This window comes from Cololabis saira, chromosome 19 (genome assembly GCF_033807715.1).
Source record: "Cololabis saira isolate AMF1-May2022 chromosome 19, fColSai1.1, whole genome shotgun sequence".
Taxonomy (NCBI): domain Eukaryota; kingdom Metazoa; phylum Chordata; class Actinopteri; order Beloniformes; family Belonidae; genus Cololabis; species Cololabis saira.
The window spans coordinates 10,712,433-10,730,688 of NC_084605.1; the positions used below are offsets into that span (position 1 = coordinate 10,712,433).

The window sequence follows — 18,256 nt, forward strand, 5'->3', positions numbered from 1 at the left end:
TGTAAGTGCCTTTGTTACGTTTGCATCAATAAAAAATATGAAACAGAAAAATACATGAATAAACGTATACATAGACAAAATAAAATAAACTGACTTAGACAACAAAGGGGGAATCATTTGTTTGAATTGAAGACTCATAAAGCGTCTTTGAGTGCCCTGAAAAGCGCTATATAAATAAAATGTATTATTATTATTATTATTATTATAAAATGCTTAAATTCAGGATGTTAATCTTTCTTCGTTTTTTTTAATGAAAAATATTTTCATATTTTTGTTTTGTTTTGATTACAGTTCTGTATTTTTTCAGTGGATGTTTTAGTCTGACTCAAGAAATGATCAAATGACCAAGGTGTCAATCTAAAAGCACCAGAGACCAGTGTCAGCCTGACAATAAATGTGTTGGCACACGTGAGCATATTAAGAGACATAGATTTCATAAAGGACATATTGCTACCGATGTGTCATAGACCCCATCCTTCTGGAGTTTCATAATAGCGGTCATAAATTGAACAGCTTAGTATGTCAAGCCGGCATAGCAGTATGAACAAGTATGTACAGTATTTGGTATCATCTGAAAGACGAACTCTTGAAAATATACTACATCTTCAATGTCTTGTCTATTTTGAGTAGGCTACTCCGACACAACCAAGACACTATTCCTGGGTCCTTAAGCTGGAACTTATGTGAATAAAGCATCCAAAAACTTTATTCACACCACTCAAAAATCCATCACCTTACAATTTTTTTTTGTACTGGTTACTGTGAACCTTAAGCACATCATGGTCAAGATCCCATTACAGTCTACAAGACTCACTGACCAAGAGTGAATTTAGAAACGTAACCCTATAGAAGTGCCACAGTTAGAATCTGAAACCGCATAGCCACTGACAAAGTGTGACCACCGAGAGTGACCTAAAGTCTCCATCATCCTGCTATAAATGTGCAGAGGATGGAACTCTGAAAGGATGATTAAAGACACCACAGCCAACATAAATCATAAATTGATCCATTAAAGTGAGGGAAATTTCTACCAGAAGTTGCATAGAATTAGTCAGAACATTTTCTTTAGCTTGCTGCTCATAATTTGTCATGAACTTCTCAGTCAGGATTCTGGATAACAGTATACATAATAAAGAAATATTTCAAAATCAGTAATAATCCATCTTTCACCTCACTTCATAAATGATCATAAATCAGTTCCTTGTTTCAGACATGGAAGAAGCATATTTTAAAAAGAATTCCTATTTGAAGTCCACCCCCTTCTACGCTCTTCACCTCCCTGTTCCTGCAAAAGTAAGAGTGATGGACAGGACATCTTTAGAAGAGGCGTTGATGACAGAAAGACAAATTGATGCATTAAAAGAGCCTGAGAAAAACCAGAGGAGGAAACAACCTTATCGGATAAGTTTGACTGAAAACAGTTATGGAGAAAGCATCAGAATGTGAATATAAAAGTAAAACATTTTCTTAACGGTTCGTAATGTCTTTTTGTTTCATGAGGATGTGTTTGGAATTTAAGGCACTTAACACTGCCTCTCTGTGGAGAACAGCTAATACGTGTGCACGTTCACCACACATGAAACCCAGCGACAGCTGCAGGGACTGCAAAGCCTGGTTCCCAAGTGGCTGGAATGATGGGTAAAATTAATTAAAAAAAAAAAAAAATCACGCTACTTTATTACAAAAATAGTCCTAAAAATGCACTATAGGCATATAGTGCATGCAATACCTTTTTTTTTTTCTTTAATAAAAGTTTAATTTTAATTTGATGCAGGAAGAAACTAAATATATAACAAAACGTTCAACCTTTATTACAAAAATAAGATTGAAATAGACTGCATTTATTGTACTGCACTGAAGTCTGTGTTGAAGTGAAGGTTTGCAATGAGCCCTGAGATGAGTGTTGTAATTGGTTCAATAACAAAAATGTTTCAGTGGTTCTGAACTTCCCAGAAAGACGACTGTAGCTGACAGACCACACCAAAGAAATCCTACAATTGTTCAGAGGTGGACAGAGTACTCGACCCCAGTACTTGAGTAAGAGTACAAATACTACTGGTCAAAATTTACTCCGTTACAAGTAAAAGTAGCTCAGTCAAAATATTACTCGAGTAAGATTAGAAAAGTACTTGCTTTTAAAAAGGTACTTAAGTATCCAAAAGTAAATGCTTTTAAATTTACTTTAAGTAAAAGTAAGAGTAAATTTCTTATTTTCCACATCAGTAAATTACTATATTTTTTCTAAATTAATTGTTGCGGCTCTGTCTTGACTTGTTGCGGCTCTGTCTTGACAAACGCAGGCTACTTTGGCGGTATGGTTTTGAGGAGGCTTGACGTATTTCCGCTTTACGTACATCCCAGTGGAGAGCGTGCACTGTGATAGGTCTCCTCCTTTGACAAAAACAGCTCGTGTCCAATAGGATTTTAGGGAAGAAGAAAAAAGAGCAGACCTGAAAGTAACGAGTACTTTTCAGCCTTCCTAGAAATTTACTTGAGTAAAAGTAAAAACATTTGTCTTGGAAATGTATTCAAGTAAGAGTAATAAGTACCAAAGAAATCTAATACTCAAGTAAAGTACAAATCCTCTGGATATGTACTCAAGTAAATTTACTCCGTTACTGTCCACCACTGCAATTGTTGATGTTCAAAATATTCACTATAGCATGTAATGTTTAACCAGCAGGTGCAAACAGCTATTAGAATGGAAATGAACAACAAAGCTACGCGCATCAGGGTTCTGGTTTGGTGGGGTCAGGAGTTTATAATCTTTTTGCAGATGTCGTTCTGCTGGGGACATTGGCCAAGCGCGAAGCAGCAGGAATGAGCGTTAGCACCTCCTAATTTGAGACCACGGATTTGAGACCGCGGTTTTAATTCAGAGACGGGTAAGATGCTGTCTTGGTCATGTGCTGCCTCTTGGTGGAGATATCGTGGATCTCAGGATCTTGTTCATAATAAAAGGGAAGCATGGAGCCGGAGTTTGACAGGTGGATCAGTAAAGCCTCTAGTCATGCAGACTCTGTATCCCTCGGTTATGCTCCTACCTGCACCCGTTGCCATGAAGAGAAAAAAAAATAAAAAATTAGCAAATTACATCACAACTAGCCTTGGAACCCTATGACATTTTCCATGAAAAGCTGGTTAGGGAGACTGAAACCGGAACCTGGATGAGTGAAAGTTAATGGATGGATGGATAAATGGTAAAGCCACTTGCTTATAACAGGCAAAGAATTATAACAAAACACTCTGGTAGACAGTGCAGCTCAGATTCTAGCTTTATTGGTCAACTTGATGAAAGACTACAAAACGAATTCACAAAAAAATCTCTTTCAAGTAATCAAATCTGTACAAACCTAAACTGTACGGGGTTTTTACAGCTCTGGCTCATATGAATCTGAAGAGGGTTTTTTTTGTGTGTGTGTTTGTGTGTGAGAGTAAGCGTGTGTTTACTGTGAAAATGTTCAAGTCCTCCCTGTTCAAGGATACTGAGAGGTTACACTCAAACAACACACACACATACAATCACACAGACACACCCGTGTTTGAAATTTTACAATACAGAGTACAGAAAATACCTCCCTCCCTCCCACAACTACACACACCACCTGCGGGCAGGGGGTCCGCTGCTAAATCAGACATGTCAGCAATCTCCCACTTTCTCCCAAACCCCGTTGTTTCAGTCAAGTTACTGTAGGGACACTGTGGTTTCAACCTGTCCAAGGGAAAAGTGGTCAGAGCAGGGGAAAGTATAAATTTCTAATACTCTCACACAAAATGTACAAGTGCACATATGATTTTAATGCTCACTTGCAGACAAGACAAGTTTGTAGTCTGCAAACGCACGCACTCATCTGCACAATTCATAACATTAAACGTTTTAAGAAGTACAGATAAAAAAGGAAAAAAAGCCCTGGGTATAGGTTTGATTTCTGGCTGTTTGGTGAAAGAAAGGATAAAAGAGGTAGAGAGGGCAGGAGGGATGGGTTGGAGGTTAAGGGCAAACTACTGGTGTCATTTCTTAGCTTTCCTGGGAGGAGTGACTGGACGACTAGAGCCCATGCCCCCTCCACCGCCGTAGAACAGCTTCTTGTCTGCAGGTTTCAGAATCTATAAGAGAAAACGAAGAAAAAAAAGTTTTTAAAGTGAGAAAACACTAGAGCTGGGTATCGATTCAAATGTCAAGAATCGATTCGATTCCGATTCTTAAGATTCAGAATCGATTATCACCATTTGATTCGATCCGATTCAATATTGATTTTGGTTAGTGTTGCCTGGATTATATGACTGTAAAATAACTATTGAAATAATAATTTCACAATCATTATTGTGAAATAACTAAGAAATAAATAACTCAAATAGGCATTTCAATATCCATTTAAAGTGCAAAAAAAAAAAGAAAGAAATTGCAACAGCTCTAGCAGTAAACAAATTATTTTAGCTTGTCTGATTTATTCTGTCACCAGACACACAGCTTGCCATGAAGCACCAGGCATTTTTCAGGTATTTCATGACAAACCGTGTCCGATAACAGAGAAACCAAACAAGCTATAAATAAAAATATATGTAAATATAGATAATATGAATTTCATTGAACTAATATAACATTTAGAAATTTAAGCTGAAATGTCCAGCATTTTCTCTAAAGAAAAGTTAATTTAGTTCAGGAGTTTTCAAAACTACTGGGACTACTGGGATTAAAGTTCACCAGGAAAAAATGTAATGATGAAAAAAAATAAAAATAAAAAAAATTAGTAATTTTTTTTTTTTTTTTAAATCCATCTTTAGATATACAAATCGATTTTTAGGAATTAATATGAGAATCGATTTATTCAACACAGGCTTAGAAAACACCACTTAAAATTACACAGTTTAGCAACAGTAGCTGGCTTTCTTCTTACCTGGAATGAACACATGAGTGTCTCATCTACACTCATCATTGCACCGGCGTTGTCAAACTCTCCACAGTAGTTTGGAGCTGAAAACAGCGTCACCAGCTGCCTCTTTGCAAAGAACTCATAGCCATCCTCAACCACCTGAAAATAAACATACAACTTTGATTTGTTGTTCTGAAGACGTACATATTATTTCAAACATCTTACATTTTCCGTCCCATCAAGTTTTTAATAAGGAATAAAAAAAAAAGGGTGAAATCTCTTAAGGTGCATAGTTGAGTTTTGTCACACAGCCTTAAATGCAACTATAACTGATTGAAGATTGAACCTTTCAGAATGAAAATCACATTTTTGTTTCTGAATTTCAGACTTCCACTATATTGTATTTCTTTTCCAAGCACTTCTGCATAATACACCTCCAATACAACTGTTAAAAGTTGTCTGCACGTGCCACTCTTGTTGTAACCGCAAAGATGAAGTTTTTTCAAATTAATGCTATACAAAACAATACAAGCACATCTTGACAATCCAAAGATGGGCGGTGAGTTTGTGAAAAATCAAATAGTCTTATTGTAAATAGACAAATATTCCGTGGCTTTCATTTTGATATGCAACTATCCTAGTTCAAATCGCAGGTGGTAGTAATGCAGCACTAAAGCCACAGGGTGGTGGTAATGCTCCAAGCTGTTACCAAACAGCATGAAACAAAAGATAAGAAACAGCTAAATAAAATGCTTCACTACTGCGAGATTCTGCTGTAGAAATGAAAGGAACACTCAAAGCCAGAAGCCATGACTGTAGCTTTTGGCTGTGGTTTGTCTGTTCGTATCTACTGTGCAAACAAGCAGACTGCAGAAGAAAGTCCTCATGATCTGTAGCTATAAATAGATAGCAAAAACGGTTATCTTTCTGCTGCAACTATGAAATGTCTAATTTCAAGAATAAAATATGACAGTGATCATTGTAAAAGTTCTGTAAGCTTTTACAGATATTGTCCTCTAACTTCATGAAAATGCACTTGCAATCACCATAACATTGTTTCTAAAATCCTATGCGATATCCCAACATTTATTACAATAATTGAGGTTTTCAGCAGAACACAGTAAAGAGTATCAGTGGTATCCAGATGAGATCTTCTTGGAAAATGCTGGTGCCCTCAGTAAAGAGAAATAAAAAAAATCCTGGTCTTTCCATGTAGTCAGGCAGTTAGCTGCCCTCATTTCTTTGGGTGCAAAACACTGGTGAATATAACCATAACCAAGCGCAGAAGCAGCCCCCATTGTAATACCGCCCACACGACATTGCACAGGAGGCACTAGGCATGATGGATGCATTACGCTCACTCTTCTAACCCTGATGTAACTATTGGCGCTTTTCCACTAGTACCTACTTGGCTCGGCCCGCCTCGACTTGGTTTGTGGGGTTTTCCACTAGGTCTAACCGTGCAAAGTACAGGACTGTCTCAGAAAATTACAATATTGTGATAAAGTTCTTTATTTTCTGTAATGCAATTAAAAAAAAAAATGTCATACATTCTGGATTCATTACAAATCAACTGAAATATTGCAAGCCTTTTATCATTTTAATATTGCTGATTATGGCTTACAGTTTAAGATTCCCCAAATATTCAAATTTTTTGAGATAGGATATTTGAGTTTTCTTAAGCTGTAAGCCATGATCAGCAATATTAAAATAATAAAAGGCTTGCAATATTTCAGTTGATTTGTAATGAATCCAGAATGTATGACATTTTAGCATTACAGAAAATAAAAAAGGACTTTATCACAATATTCTAATTTTCTGAGACAGTCCTGTAGATACTTTTCTGTAACTACTCTGCTGAGGTTCCAAGCGGGCTGAATCCAACGTCATTACACTACATGATACCGTTTGGTCAGGGTGTTGGCCAATCAGACATCCGAGTCAGGATGTGGATATCGTTTGAAGAGACGGCTACTTCTTCTACATTTTATTCAACAAGCAATGGCAGCGCAATAGTCCGTGATCCAACTCTGAGGTGCAGATTATCATAAATCTGGTGGCCAAGGAGAGAATTAAAAAAAAAAGGGATCTAGACGGGACGTCAAGGAACGAAAAGATCTACCAGGAGCTTTCTCAGTCCAAAGCTGCACACGACTACCAACAGACTTTTCAGCAGTGCAGAGACAATCTAAAACATTTTTAAAAGCCTTGCCGCTTGAAACCTTCTCTCACTCTTTTTTTAACTTGATATTTGACACACGCCACAGACCAAGCAGCACATGTACCATCTCCTTCATGTTCTTCATCTTTAGTGTTGTTTTGTTGTTCTTCATTTGTGTCACACAATCAAGTACGTCACAGCATCTTTGCTCCAACCGCGCCTACTTCTGATCCTGGTGTTTAGCCGAGTAGGTACTAGTGGAAAAGCGCCATATCAGTGTGGAACAAGTTAAAGCTGAATTCAGTTCACATGACCTCTTCCTGTGGTTTGGGTTCCTTCTATGTTTTCCAGCAAATTGGAGCCATTTTTCAAAATACTTTCATTAATCTCATATTTTATGTCTCACCATTTTCACTAATGTTTTCTACTGTTGCACATGATCTTATTTTCATTATTAATCACCATGAGTTCTATTGATTTTCTTCACTTAGATTTCAACAAACTTTTGTGTCATCACCAATCGCAATTATTCAGGTTTTTTTTCCTTGAACATAGGTCACTACTATCCTTCCAGATTTTGATAAACTGGACAGTTTTGAACTATTTTGTGAAATCTTCTCCTTATATATTTGGTTAACCTGACACTGCTCAACAGTTGTCCCTTTTGAAACAGAGTATTGTCTTGTTCAGAGCCACAGGATGCATCTAATATGATTGTTAAATCTAATCAGCAGATACTCGCTGCATCAATTACGGCCAAATGACAAGTTGCCAGTGAAACGTGCAAATCATTCCAGTACTTTTGCAATAAGACACTTAACTATTTTCCGAGTTAACTGTTGACTTTTGGCCACGCAATGAGAACCGTCACTCCCACACTAACATCCTTTTTGTCTGCATGAATTTTAAGTCGTTATTTATCTTTAAGCCTTGAATGAAGATTTGGCACTCACCTGATGAGCTCGACAAATGAGGTCCATGTCATGTTTGTGGAGGAATTTGGTGACGACGTCCGCACCGAAAGTGAAGGAGACGCCACGGTCGTTCTCACCCCAGCCAAGCACGTCCTTATCTGGGTCTGCCCACAGCAAGTCACACAGCAGGCCCTGGTCAGGCACATCAGTGGGGCGCATGACCCTCCGCACCTGCTCCATAGACTGGAGGTCTGGGGATAAGCCTGGAGAGTGCAAACAGAGAATTTAACATCAGCTTAATGTTTAGCATGAATGAATATTGCACAGTTCATTTCTAGAAGCTGAGCTGCACAACTTTCAATTTCTTTGGAAACCAGAAAATTCAAAAACAAGCTAAACTAAAAAAAAGATAAAACAGTAAAACTGTAAAAGTGTGATGGCCCATAAACCTTAGAACAAGATATGCAATCATTTCACCATAAAATCAATAGAAAAATCGAGAGGCCGACCAATATCGACTTTTCTATTGTCTTTACTGATTTTTTTCTTGTTTGAAATCAGGACAAGTGATGATTTATGATAGTCTTTTTTTTTTTTCTTGTTTTGTAACACAAGACACGTGACAAATTTACTTCATTAGCAACTTGAGATTTCAGTATCTTAAAAAGCAATTAGTGAACCAGAAAATCTCAGAATGATCAGTTATTTCTAAAAACATTACCAAACTAAAGAACAAAATATTCTGATCTGAAGTAGTAAGAAAATTGTATCCATGCGATAAAATGTTCTTACGTATAATAAAAATTTAATCTGAGAACAAATAAGGGGTTTGTTTTTTGTAGTTCTTCGTTTTCAATAAACATGTAACTTTTTAAAAGTTAATGCTTATTGATGTCTCCATTAAATCCTGTCATGTCGACATGATCAGTCTTATGTGGCTTTTAATGTTTGAAGTGGTGCTTCAAATGTACCCATAAGTCCATCAGTGTCTGTTTATACATTTAGACTATTGGTTGTCAAAGACTGGAAATATCCAGTATCCAATATCGCCGTGTGTATAATTTTGTCTGGACTCGGATGTCCACATTCAGAGACCACTGCCACTTTCTAAACATTTCCCATACATAACAGATAAAAATCAATGTTTCAAATATAATGTAATCAAAAAATAGGCAGTCTTTACAAGTTTCTTTTTTTTCCTCAAAAGGACTGTACAGAGAATAATCTTGTTAATCTTTATTTGTGGCTTTTCATTACATTTTATAATAAATTAAGATAGAATCCATTATTCATTAAAGAGATTTGTGTATTGAGATCACACAATGTATTATAAAAAAGGTTAAAAAAATCAGTACAGGTAGTCCACCGCTGTTAAAGTCACGGGGACGGTTTGTTAAAGTTGTACCTCTATCGCAAGAATATCTGCTGATACGGAAAAAGGGACATATAAATAGAGACAATCGTACAGCCCTTTGACCATGATGTTGACAGAAACAACAGAGCAGGAGTGAGTTTGTTTGTGCGTGGAAGCCAAATTAAATGTCTGATGGGTATACCTCCATGGCAACAGAAGATCTTTTCATCGACAATAGCTGCAACAGGCAAACAGTTGAAGCAGTCAGTGAAAGTCTTCCATAGCTTGATGTTGTATCGCCTCTTACCTGTGAGAGAAAACCACAATTGCTTGGTCACAATCTAATCTTAGGACCCATAAAACCAGCTGTACGTATTGTACCAGATTAGAAACACCTTTTACATAATCCTGGCTCTGAGCAGGAGGGGCATGTGACTCACTGCCCGTTCTGCCTGATCATGCTCCTTAACCAGAAGCTTTGTGTAGTTAGATTTATCCAACTGTGCTTTTGTTACAGTTGATAAGCAAGTTTTCATGTTTAAAGTAATTCACCTTTACCATTTTTCAACATTAATTATGTTAATTTTACAAGATGCAAAACTTGATACTTGCAGTACAACAGAATAATAAATTACCATCAAAAAATGTCAAACAACATCTTGGCCATACCAATTTCAACTGTGTTTACATTCAACTTTTAATCAAACTGCAAACGACTAGAAAATGAAAGTGTTAAAAGTTGCATGAATAATGTTTCTATCAGTGTGCATTGTGCATATTACTTACACTCGTCGTAGAAGCCGTATATTCTGTTAATAGATGCACACTCATGGTTTCCTCTCAGCAGAAAAAAATTTTCAGGGTATTTTATCTTGTAAGCCAGCAAGAGGCAGATGGTTTCCAGGGACTGCTTGCCCCTGTCTACATAGTCACCCAGGAACAAGTAGTTGCTCTCTGGTGGAAAGCCTCCATATTCAAACAACCTCAGAAGATCATAGTACTGCCCATGAACATCACCTGGAGAGGCAGAAGAAAGAAAGCAGGAGAAAAAAAAAAATTAGCATGAAGCTTGATTTGTTTTCTTTGTTAGATAAATGCAAACCCTATAGTGAAGTCTACATAAGCATTAACCCGCTCTTTTGTGAGCAATCATACCTGAAAAACACAACTACAGGGTGGGTGTATTTACTACAGCCACCAGTTAGAAGTCCCCAAAGCCCTAGCTAGCAGTGGGATTTCCATGCCACTGCCTCAAGTGACTGAAAACAAGGGTCAGTGAACACTCGGGTTCTGTTATTATATGAGGCTCTAGCATGTTCAACAGGAGTCACTTGCAATCAAATGTATGCTGCTCAGAAACTTTGGAGACTCTTTAGGCAATTACTGAACTGGCTTAGTCTATACAGAGACTAATTGAGAAAACTGCATATTCCCAAGGACAAAATATTGCTTATCGTCTTGGCATTTTTAAGTTAGACTAATACAATTACAGCTTGCTACATTATATAACAGAGTGCAGACTACAACGTAGATTGTATAGTTGTAGCATGAGGTCTTGTTCAAGCTGATGCTTAGGCATAAATTAAATGTCAGTGTGAAAAAATTAAGTTGTTCACATGTGTTATCATGCTACAGACATTTATATAACACTTAACATCAAGCACATAAAGACAGATTAATATCACAAATAACCATATATTATTCCAGAACGTATCTGATCCAATAGTATAGCCTGAACTGGGACAATTGCTTGAATGTGCGAACTTGCATGTGGTGCAAAGATGATGTTGAATTTTGCTACATTGCAAATGTGGTAAATCCCTGAACACTGTTTAAAGAGTAAACATTGCAAGCATCAGCATAAAAGTGATACAATAGCACACCAGCACAAATGACCAAGTAATTTTTTTTTCTTCATATTAATACCCAATGATTAGCCAATATTCTGTCCTGTAACAAATAGTGCATTTATTTTAATACGATATGTCAAACTGAAATCAACAGCATACAAATAATGTAATCCTATTTATTTTAACTCAGCACTTTAAGCCACAACAACCATCATTAGAAATGTTGCATGACCACACTTGAAAATTCCCTTGAGTTGAAAAGAACACAACTGAAACTCACCACAAATCTTGAGGGGCGCCTCAAGTTCAAGCAGGATCGGCTGGCTGAGAAAGATCTCCCGGGATTTGAGGCAGAGGCCACGGATTTCATTCTCTGTCAGCTGAACATTTTTGCCAGGTCTGGAGCCTTTCACTTTAAGAAAAAAAAAATAGAAAACATGTTTTTTTTTTTTTTTTAAAAAAGGAGAGAAGTGCCAAGCTTAAAGATAAGAAATGGCAAACTTTCAAATTGATTTTATTTTCCTTTAGGAGGAATGTAAAACAAGCTTGTCCAGTGGTAACGGTATTAAGACCTGAGTATTTGAAAAAATACTGAAGACCAATTTGCTAGTCCACTATAACATGTAATTGAGCACCGATGCAATCTGTAATGCTCCCACCAATTAGTATGCAATTTCACACACTCCTGTGTACATATATAAATTAAACATGAACATAATTATGATTAGAACACTTTATTGTCTGTCCCAATGGTGACAGAAATTCCTCTATGGGCTCACAAAGGGCTCAAACCACATTCACACATTCCCATGAAGACACATTACAATAGAAAACGAATAAATATACATATATACATGTTTAATTTAAAATTTGGGTGATATTTAAAATTTTTGGGTGACATTTTCAACAGAAATATATTCTAGTGCCAACAAGTCATCCTTATGTCCGGGGTGGGGTCAGGTGTTGACCTCTAAATAGCGGCAATCAAGTTAACTCGTGACTTTCCTGATAATGTGTTTTGGTTTTCTTTCTTCGTTTTCTTATCTGGATATTAAGCATTTCCAATTACATCTACAAGTATTACCATCTGAAATTTACCATCGAGAAAAACGAATATTTCCCGACCAATAATAAACACATTGTCTGAAAACGTACATCTTATAACAGTAAACTATATTTTGAGCCTTAGTATTTCAGGAAAAAAAGCTCGAAAAGCAAAACAGTCACAGCCAACTGTAAAACAAGGCACATTATATTATGATATGTAGTATATGTATACTACTATAAATAGAGGTATGGGTATATTATAAATTATAAAGTCATTGCAAACTATTTTGCTCAAAAGTGGATACAGATCTGGTGATAGTAGCAAATAGTTACTTAAGATGTGGATGGTTGGTTACTTAATCTTTTATTTATGTTTCAATGTATTATTTCAGGAATTCTAGTGAATGTTTTTCACCCTTTTTGAGTTGTATTATTGTTCTTTTGTATGTCTGTGTGTGGATCCCAGGAAGAATAGTCTTCCCATGGTGAAGACTAATGGGGATCCTTTTTAAATAAACTAATTACCAAACGCTAGTTTTGAAACGAGATAAAAACTTAAAATCATTTGAGTTTCAATGCAAGACTAACCAAACTAAAACTCACAAGAGCAAAATAAAACTATAATTTTTTGGGTGATATTTTCAACAGAAATATATTCTAGTGCCAACAAGTCATCCTAATGTCGAGGGTGGGGTCAGGTGTTGACCTCTAAATAGCGGCAATCAAGTTAACTCGTGACTTTCCTGATAATGTGTTTTGGTTTTTTTTCTTTGTTTTCTTATCTGGATATTAAGCATTTCCAATTACATCTACAAGTATTACCATCTGAAATTTACCATCGAGAAAAACGAATATTTCCCGACCAATAATAAACACATTGTCTGAAAACACATCTTATAACAGTAAACTATATTTTGAGCCTTAGTATTTCAGGAAAAAAAAGCTTGAAAAGCAAAACAGTCACAGCCAACTGTAAAACAAGGTACATTACCAAACGTATGAGTATATTATGATATGTAGTATATTTATACTACTATAAATACACACTTGATTTCAACCACAGGAATGGCTAGTTTCAAAAGTAAACTGAGAGAAGCTGTGTTTCAACATAATATTATGTTACAATAGTCTATTAGAAAACTACGTTAAAGGAATCCATTCATGTTAATTTTTCAATGTTCATATTATTATTAGGTCATATGCACTGAGAAATTTGTGTTAATATTTTCAGGTTAATTGATCTATATAATTCTTTGTACAAATGCTGTATTGTTGCTTAATTGTATGATTTAATGTGGACCCCAGGAAGAATAGTCTTCATATTTATGCGGACTAATGGGGATCCAATAAATAAATAAATAAATAAATAAATAAATAAATAAAAGGTATGGGAATATTATAAAGTCGTTGCGAACTATTTTGCTCAAAAGTGGATACAGATCTGGTGATGGTAGCAAATATTGTTACTTAAGATGTGGATGGTTGGTTACTTAATCTTTTATTTTTGTTTCAATTTATTATTTCAGGAATTCTAGTGAATGTTTTTCACCCTTTTTGAGTTGTATTATTGCTCTTTTGTATGTCTATGGACCCCAGGAAGAATAATCTTCCCATGGTGAAGACTAATGGCAGGGTTTATACAGCAATCCTTATGTTAAATTTAATACCAATTTAATACCTTTTTCACTACCTTCAGATTTTTTTAAAAAACGGTCACAACATTAAGTGTTAATCACGGACCTTTTAACATTAATACAGATTTTGACCTATAGAACACTATACAGAACAGATTTATAGACTCATTGATGTTGACCAGATGTTTCACATTTATTTCACTTTGTGAATGACAATAAAATAGACTGCTTTAATGTAAAGGGTAAAAAATATTACCAATTTAAAAAAAAATAATACCTCCGACAGTGAATTTAACACTTTTAATGGCCTTAAATTTGGCAATTTTCATTTATCACTTTAATACTTTTTAAAACCCCGCGGAAACCCTGAATGGGGATCCTTTTTAAATAAATGAACAAATTACCAAACGAGTTTTGAAACCAAATAAAAACTTAAAATCATTTGATTTGTTTCAATGCAAGACTAACAATACTAAAACTCACAAGAGCAAAATAAAACTATAATAAAAAAAAATATAAACCACATTTCCACGGTACTTTAAAAGGGATTGTACTATAGGCAAGGACAATAAAAGTACAATGTGTTCCTGAAAGGTGCTTATAAGATAAACCAAATCAAACGATGCTCAGTCTCAGACACGACCTGCCTTTTCAAGGCGCGAGATGATCCGGTAGCTGCGAAAATGGCTCCTCAAGTGAACAAATGTGTCGAAATATGTCGAAATATCGAGTCTTACCTTCCAACAAACGCTGTATAATGGAGTCGATGTTCAACTTGTCGGCTTCTGCCATGCTATAGCCCTATTTCCGTGCAGGTTTTTTTGTAAATCGCTCCCACGAATTCAGGACGAAGCGGCCGAGTTTGCTGTGTAGCTTAGCTTAGCTTAGCGCTAATCGGCTAGCTGGCTAACCTTGGGGGGGGATAATTGGACAACCTCAAAATCTGAGGCCGGGAGTTGAATTGTTAAAGTTGCGATGGCTTACGTGTGCTACAGAAACTCAAATGAGCGATCAGCGTTACATTACAAACTGGAAGTCAGTCGTGAGTAACGTAGTTTGCTCGTCCCCGCTGCTCCCGTGTAGCTGTTAGCACCATGCCATCGAGAGAAAAAGGCTTCGGCTCAAAGCGACGCCGAGCGGAAGTGGCTTTGCTGCGTTCCCCGCTCCTATTGGTCCATCTGCTGAAGGGGGCGTGGCCTTCGCCAACAAACCTCCCTTCTGATTGGCTGCTTTTAATGTCTGTCAATATTTGTTAGACTTAAAAACCACAACGTAAATACAAAAAAGGGGCAATCGTTTTCGTATATGCCTGGAAAATTAAGACGTTTTTGGTTGTTTTTTCCAAAAGCGGTGCAAGATAAGCCACGCGTCTCCACATTTACTGAAACCTATGAGACTTGGAAGGATTTGTATTTGTTGCGCAGCAAGAAAGCAACACTTTACGGAAGTGACCACTAAGGCAAGGATTGTCAACCGGTGGTCCGCGGCCCTCTGGTGGTCCGTGGCAGTATTGCAGGTGGTCCGTGAAATTGTAAGTGTAGTAGCACCAAGTGAACAGACGGAACACAAAAAAAAGATGTTAAAATGCTGGAAAGGAACTGGAATTTACCGGGATACCTTAAAGGGGACCTAAAAACAAGTTTTTTCTTGCTTTAACATATATAAAGTGGTCTCCCCTCATGCCGGGAGTTGAATTGTTAAAGTTGCGATGGCTTACGTGTGCTACAGAAACTCAAATGAGCGATCAGCGTTACATTACAAACTGGAAGTCAGTCGTGAGTAACGTAGTTTGCTCGTCCCCGCTGCTCCCGTGTAGCTGTTAGCACCATGCCATCGAGAGAAAAAGGCTTCGGCTCAAAGCGACGCCGAGCGGAAGTGGCTTTGCTGCGTTCCCCGCTGCTATTGGTCCATCTGCTGAAGGAGGCATGGCCTTCGCCAACAAACCTCCCTTCTGATTGGCTGCTTTAAATGTCTGTCAATATTTGTTAGACTTAAAAACCACAACGTAAATAAAAAAAGGGGCAATGGTTTTCGTATAATTATAATAATATGCCTGGAAAATTAAGACGTTTTTTTTTTCCAAAAGCGGTGCAAGATAAGCCACGCGTGTCCACATTTACTGAAACCTATGAGACTTGGAAGGCTTTGTATTTGTTGTGCAGCAAGAAAGCAACACTTTACGGAAGTGCCCACTAAGGCAAGGATTGTCAACCAGTGGTCCGCGGCCCTCTGGTGGTCCGTGGCGGTATTGCAGGGGGTCCGTGGAATTGTAAATGGAAAAAACAATAGGGCTTGGTCACCAAGGTGCATTGTGGGACGCGGCGGCCGTTTTGGCAACCTCGTGAGTGTAAACAAACAGCAGTGTAGTAGCAGTTCATGTGAACAGACGGAACGCAAAAAAAAGATGTTAAAATACCGGGATACTTTAAAGGGGACCTATTATGAAAAACAAGTTTTTTCTGGCTTTAACATATATAAAGTGGTCTCCCCTCACCCTGACAACACAGAGAAGGAGTAAAGCAGCCAAATTCTGCAGGGTCTGGTCACCCCGCCCGGCTGAGCCGTCCAGTGTCATGTGACTTTTACGAGCTGTTCAGATTTGCGCATTTTCGTTATGTCACCAAAATGCAAACCACGCCTCGGTCTCCTCCGCTGCATGAAACCACACCCACAACTCTCGGCCGGCCGTAGCTTCCGCCATTGTTCAGAAGCAGTGGCTGTTTGAACAGCGAGGGACAGTAAAAATGAGGTTTTGCATCGACACTTACCCTCATAAAAGGATCAGTACCAACAGAACGGACCCGGCAACTGCACATGAGTCAGCGGTAAGTGACGTTATTTTTTAATGTTATTTATATTGGTCTACAAGTATGATCTTTGCATGGGCTAAGTATTTAGCTTAGCTCCGGTGGCTCCAGTGTTCCCTAACGGAGCCACTCACTCGTTAGGTAACACCGGAGCTCTATTAGTACCGTGATACATTTTCTTCTGTTTATGGTTTCAGATCTTCCAAGCACCTGAAGCTGTTCAACGACACCTTCAGAAGACGCACGGTCCTTCCTTGAACCAGCATAAATGTTATTTATTTATTTATTCGGCTACCTTGTTTGCGAGTGTTTGGCAGCTGCTTTGGTAAATGTTTGACTCGCCATGTGTTTCAATAAATTAGTATAATAGTACAACATACAGTACATGTTTTGTATTACTCTTACTTTTTTCTTTTCTTTTTTTGACCGCTGTATTATGCGGAAGAGGCACCGATGCATGAGCAATATTTTTGTTTTCCTCGTGGGATTATTTTTTTCCTCTGCAGCTACAAATAGAGTTAATATTTTTTCCTCAACAAACTAGTTTTATCTGAAGATTGGGGTTAATCGCACCACTGAGAGCTGGCAAGCAACTGCATTTAGCTCGAGAAGTGGGAATAAAACCTGTGTGAATGATCCGACCCCGGTCTGTGTGAGTGTTTGTTTGTGGTTTACTGTGGAAGGTTATGTTTGGTCATCTTACAGCCGCAATCCAAGCGAGCCGACGACTCTTTTACTCTGTTATCTCAGATACTTGGCGTCCGTGGTTCTGCCTCCGAGCAGGAAAGCGGTGAAAAGTTAAACCATTAGCGAGTCTGTTATGTGTGGAGCTGCTGCAGCTACAACACAGCAACGGGTTACCATGGTTTACAGAATAACGGAAAGTAACGATTACAAGTACCGGTAGGCTAAGACAAAACGAAGACGAAGCACGTCTGTACACAGTGCGCATTGGTCCGAAGAGCTGCTAAGCTAAGCTAATGTAAGAGGAGATTTATTTGTGTTAAGTTTGTTTTGGTAATTCATGGTTCATTATTTTATAAATATATTTCAGGGACTATAGTTACATTAGTCAGCATACCTGTTGTGAATATGGCTTAACTCAACACCAGCCTTACACTAAGGTAGCTTCCAATATGGCGGCTCCGCCAGGTGATGACGTCAAGACGACCAAGCCCTATAATAATTAAAAAAATATATATTTATTCTTCAGACTCAATTTATTTTCCATTTACTATTCATTTTTGTGAATAATTTACCCATCCAAATTATGTCCAATGAGTGAGAGTGAACTTTGTTATATTATAAGCCCTCTTGGCTTGACGTCCTCCTCTTTGTCTCAAAGCACTAACACCTTGACTGAGTGTTTGTTAAGGGTTTTGTCAGGTGTTTACAGGTGTTTGCCATGTGTCTTTTGGTTTGACCTCCAATGTAAGTAGTTTATTTATATTCTTTTAGTTAAAGTGTCTCTGACATGAAGAATAGATAGATTTGATCCAATAATATGTTATTGAGAATCATCTTTTTGGTTATTGGAGAGATTTGTGGTCATTTAATATGTATTCAACATGCTTTAAAGAGTGAATTCATGATTTATTTGTTAAGATAATGTAAT

At 37.4% G+C, this 18,256-nt stretch overlaps 1 protein-coding gene across 1 annotated transcript; it reads right to left on the minus strand.

Annotated features, from left to right (window-relative positions):
• Nucleotides 1-3,252: 3,252 nt before the first annotated feature.
• On the minus strand, nucleotides 3,253-14,964 carry LOC133418766 (serine/threonine-protein phosphatase alpha-2 isoform-like). The gene is made up of 7 exons (XM_061707598.1): nucleotides 14,572-14,964; nucleotides 11,434-11,565; nucleotides 10,090-10,320; nucleotides 9,506-9,610; nucleotides 7,989-8,212; nucleotides 4,899-5,033; nucleotides 3,253-4,107 (listed from the first exon to the last, which is right to left on the minus strand). Exons 1-7 carry the CDS (start codon nucleotides 14,624-14,626, stop codon nucleotides 4,012-4,014), a joined length of 978 nt encoding a protein of 325 aa, XP_061563582.1. The 5' UTR covers nucleotides 14,627-14,964; the 3' UTR covers nucleotides 3,253-4,011.
• Between the last annotated feature and the right edge of the window lie 3,292 nt (nucleotides 14,965-18,256).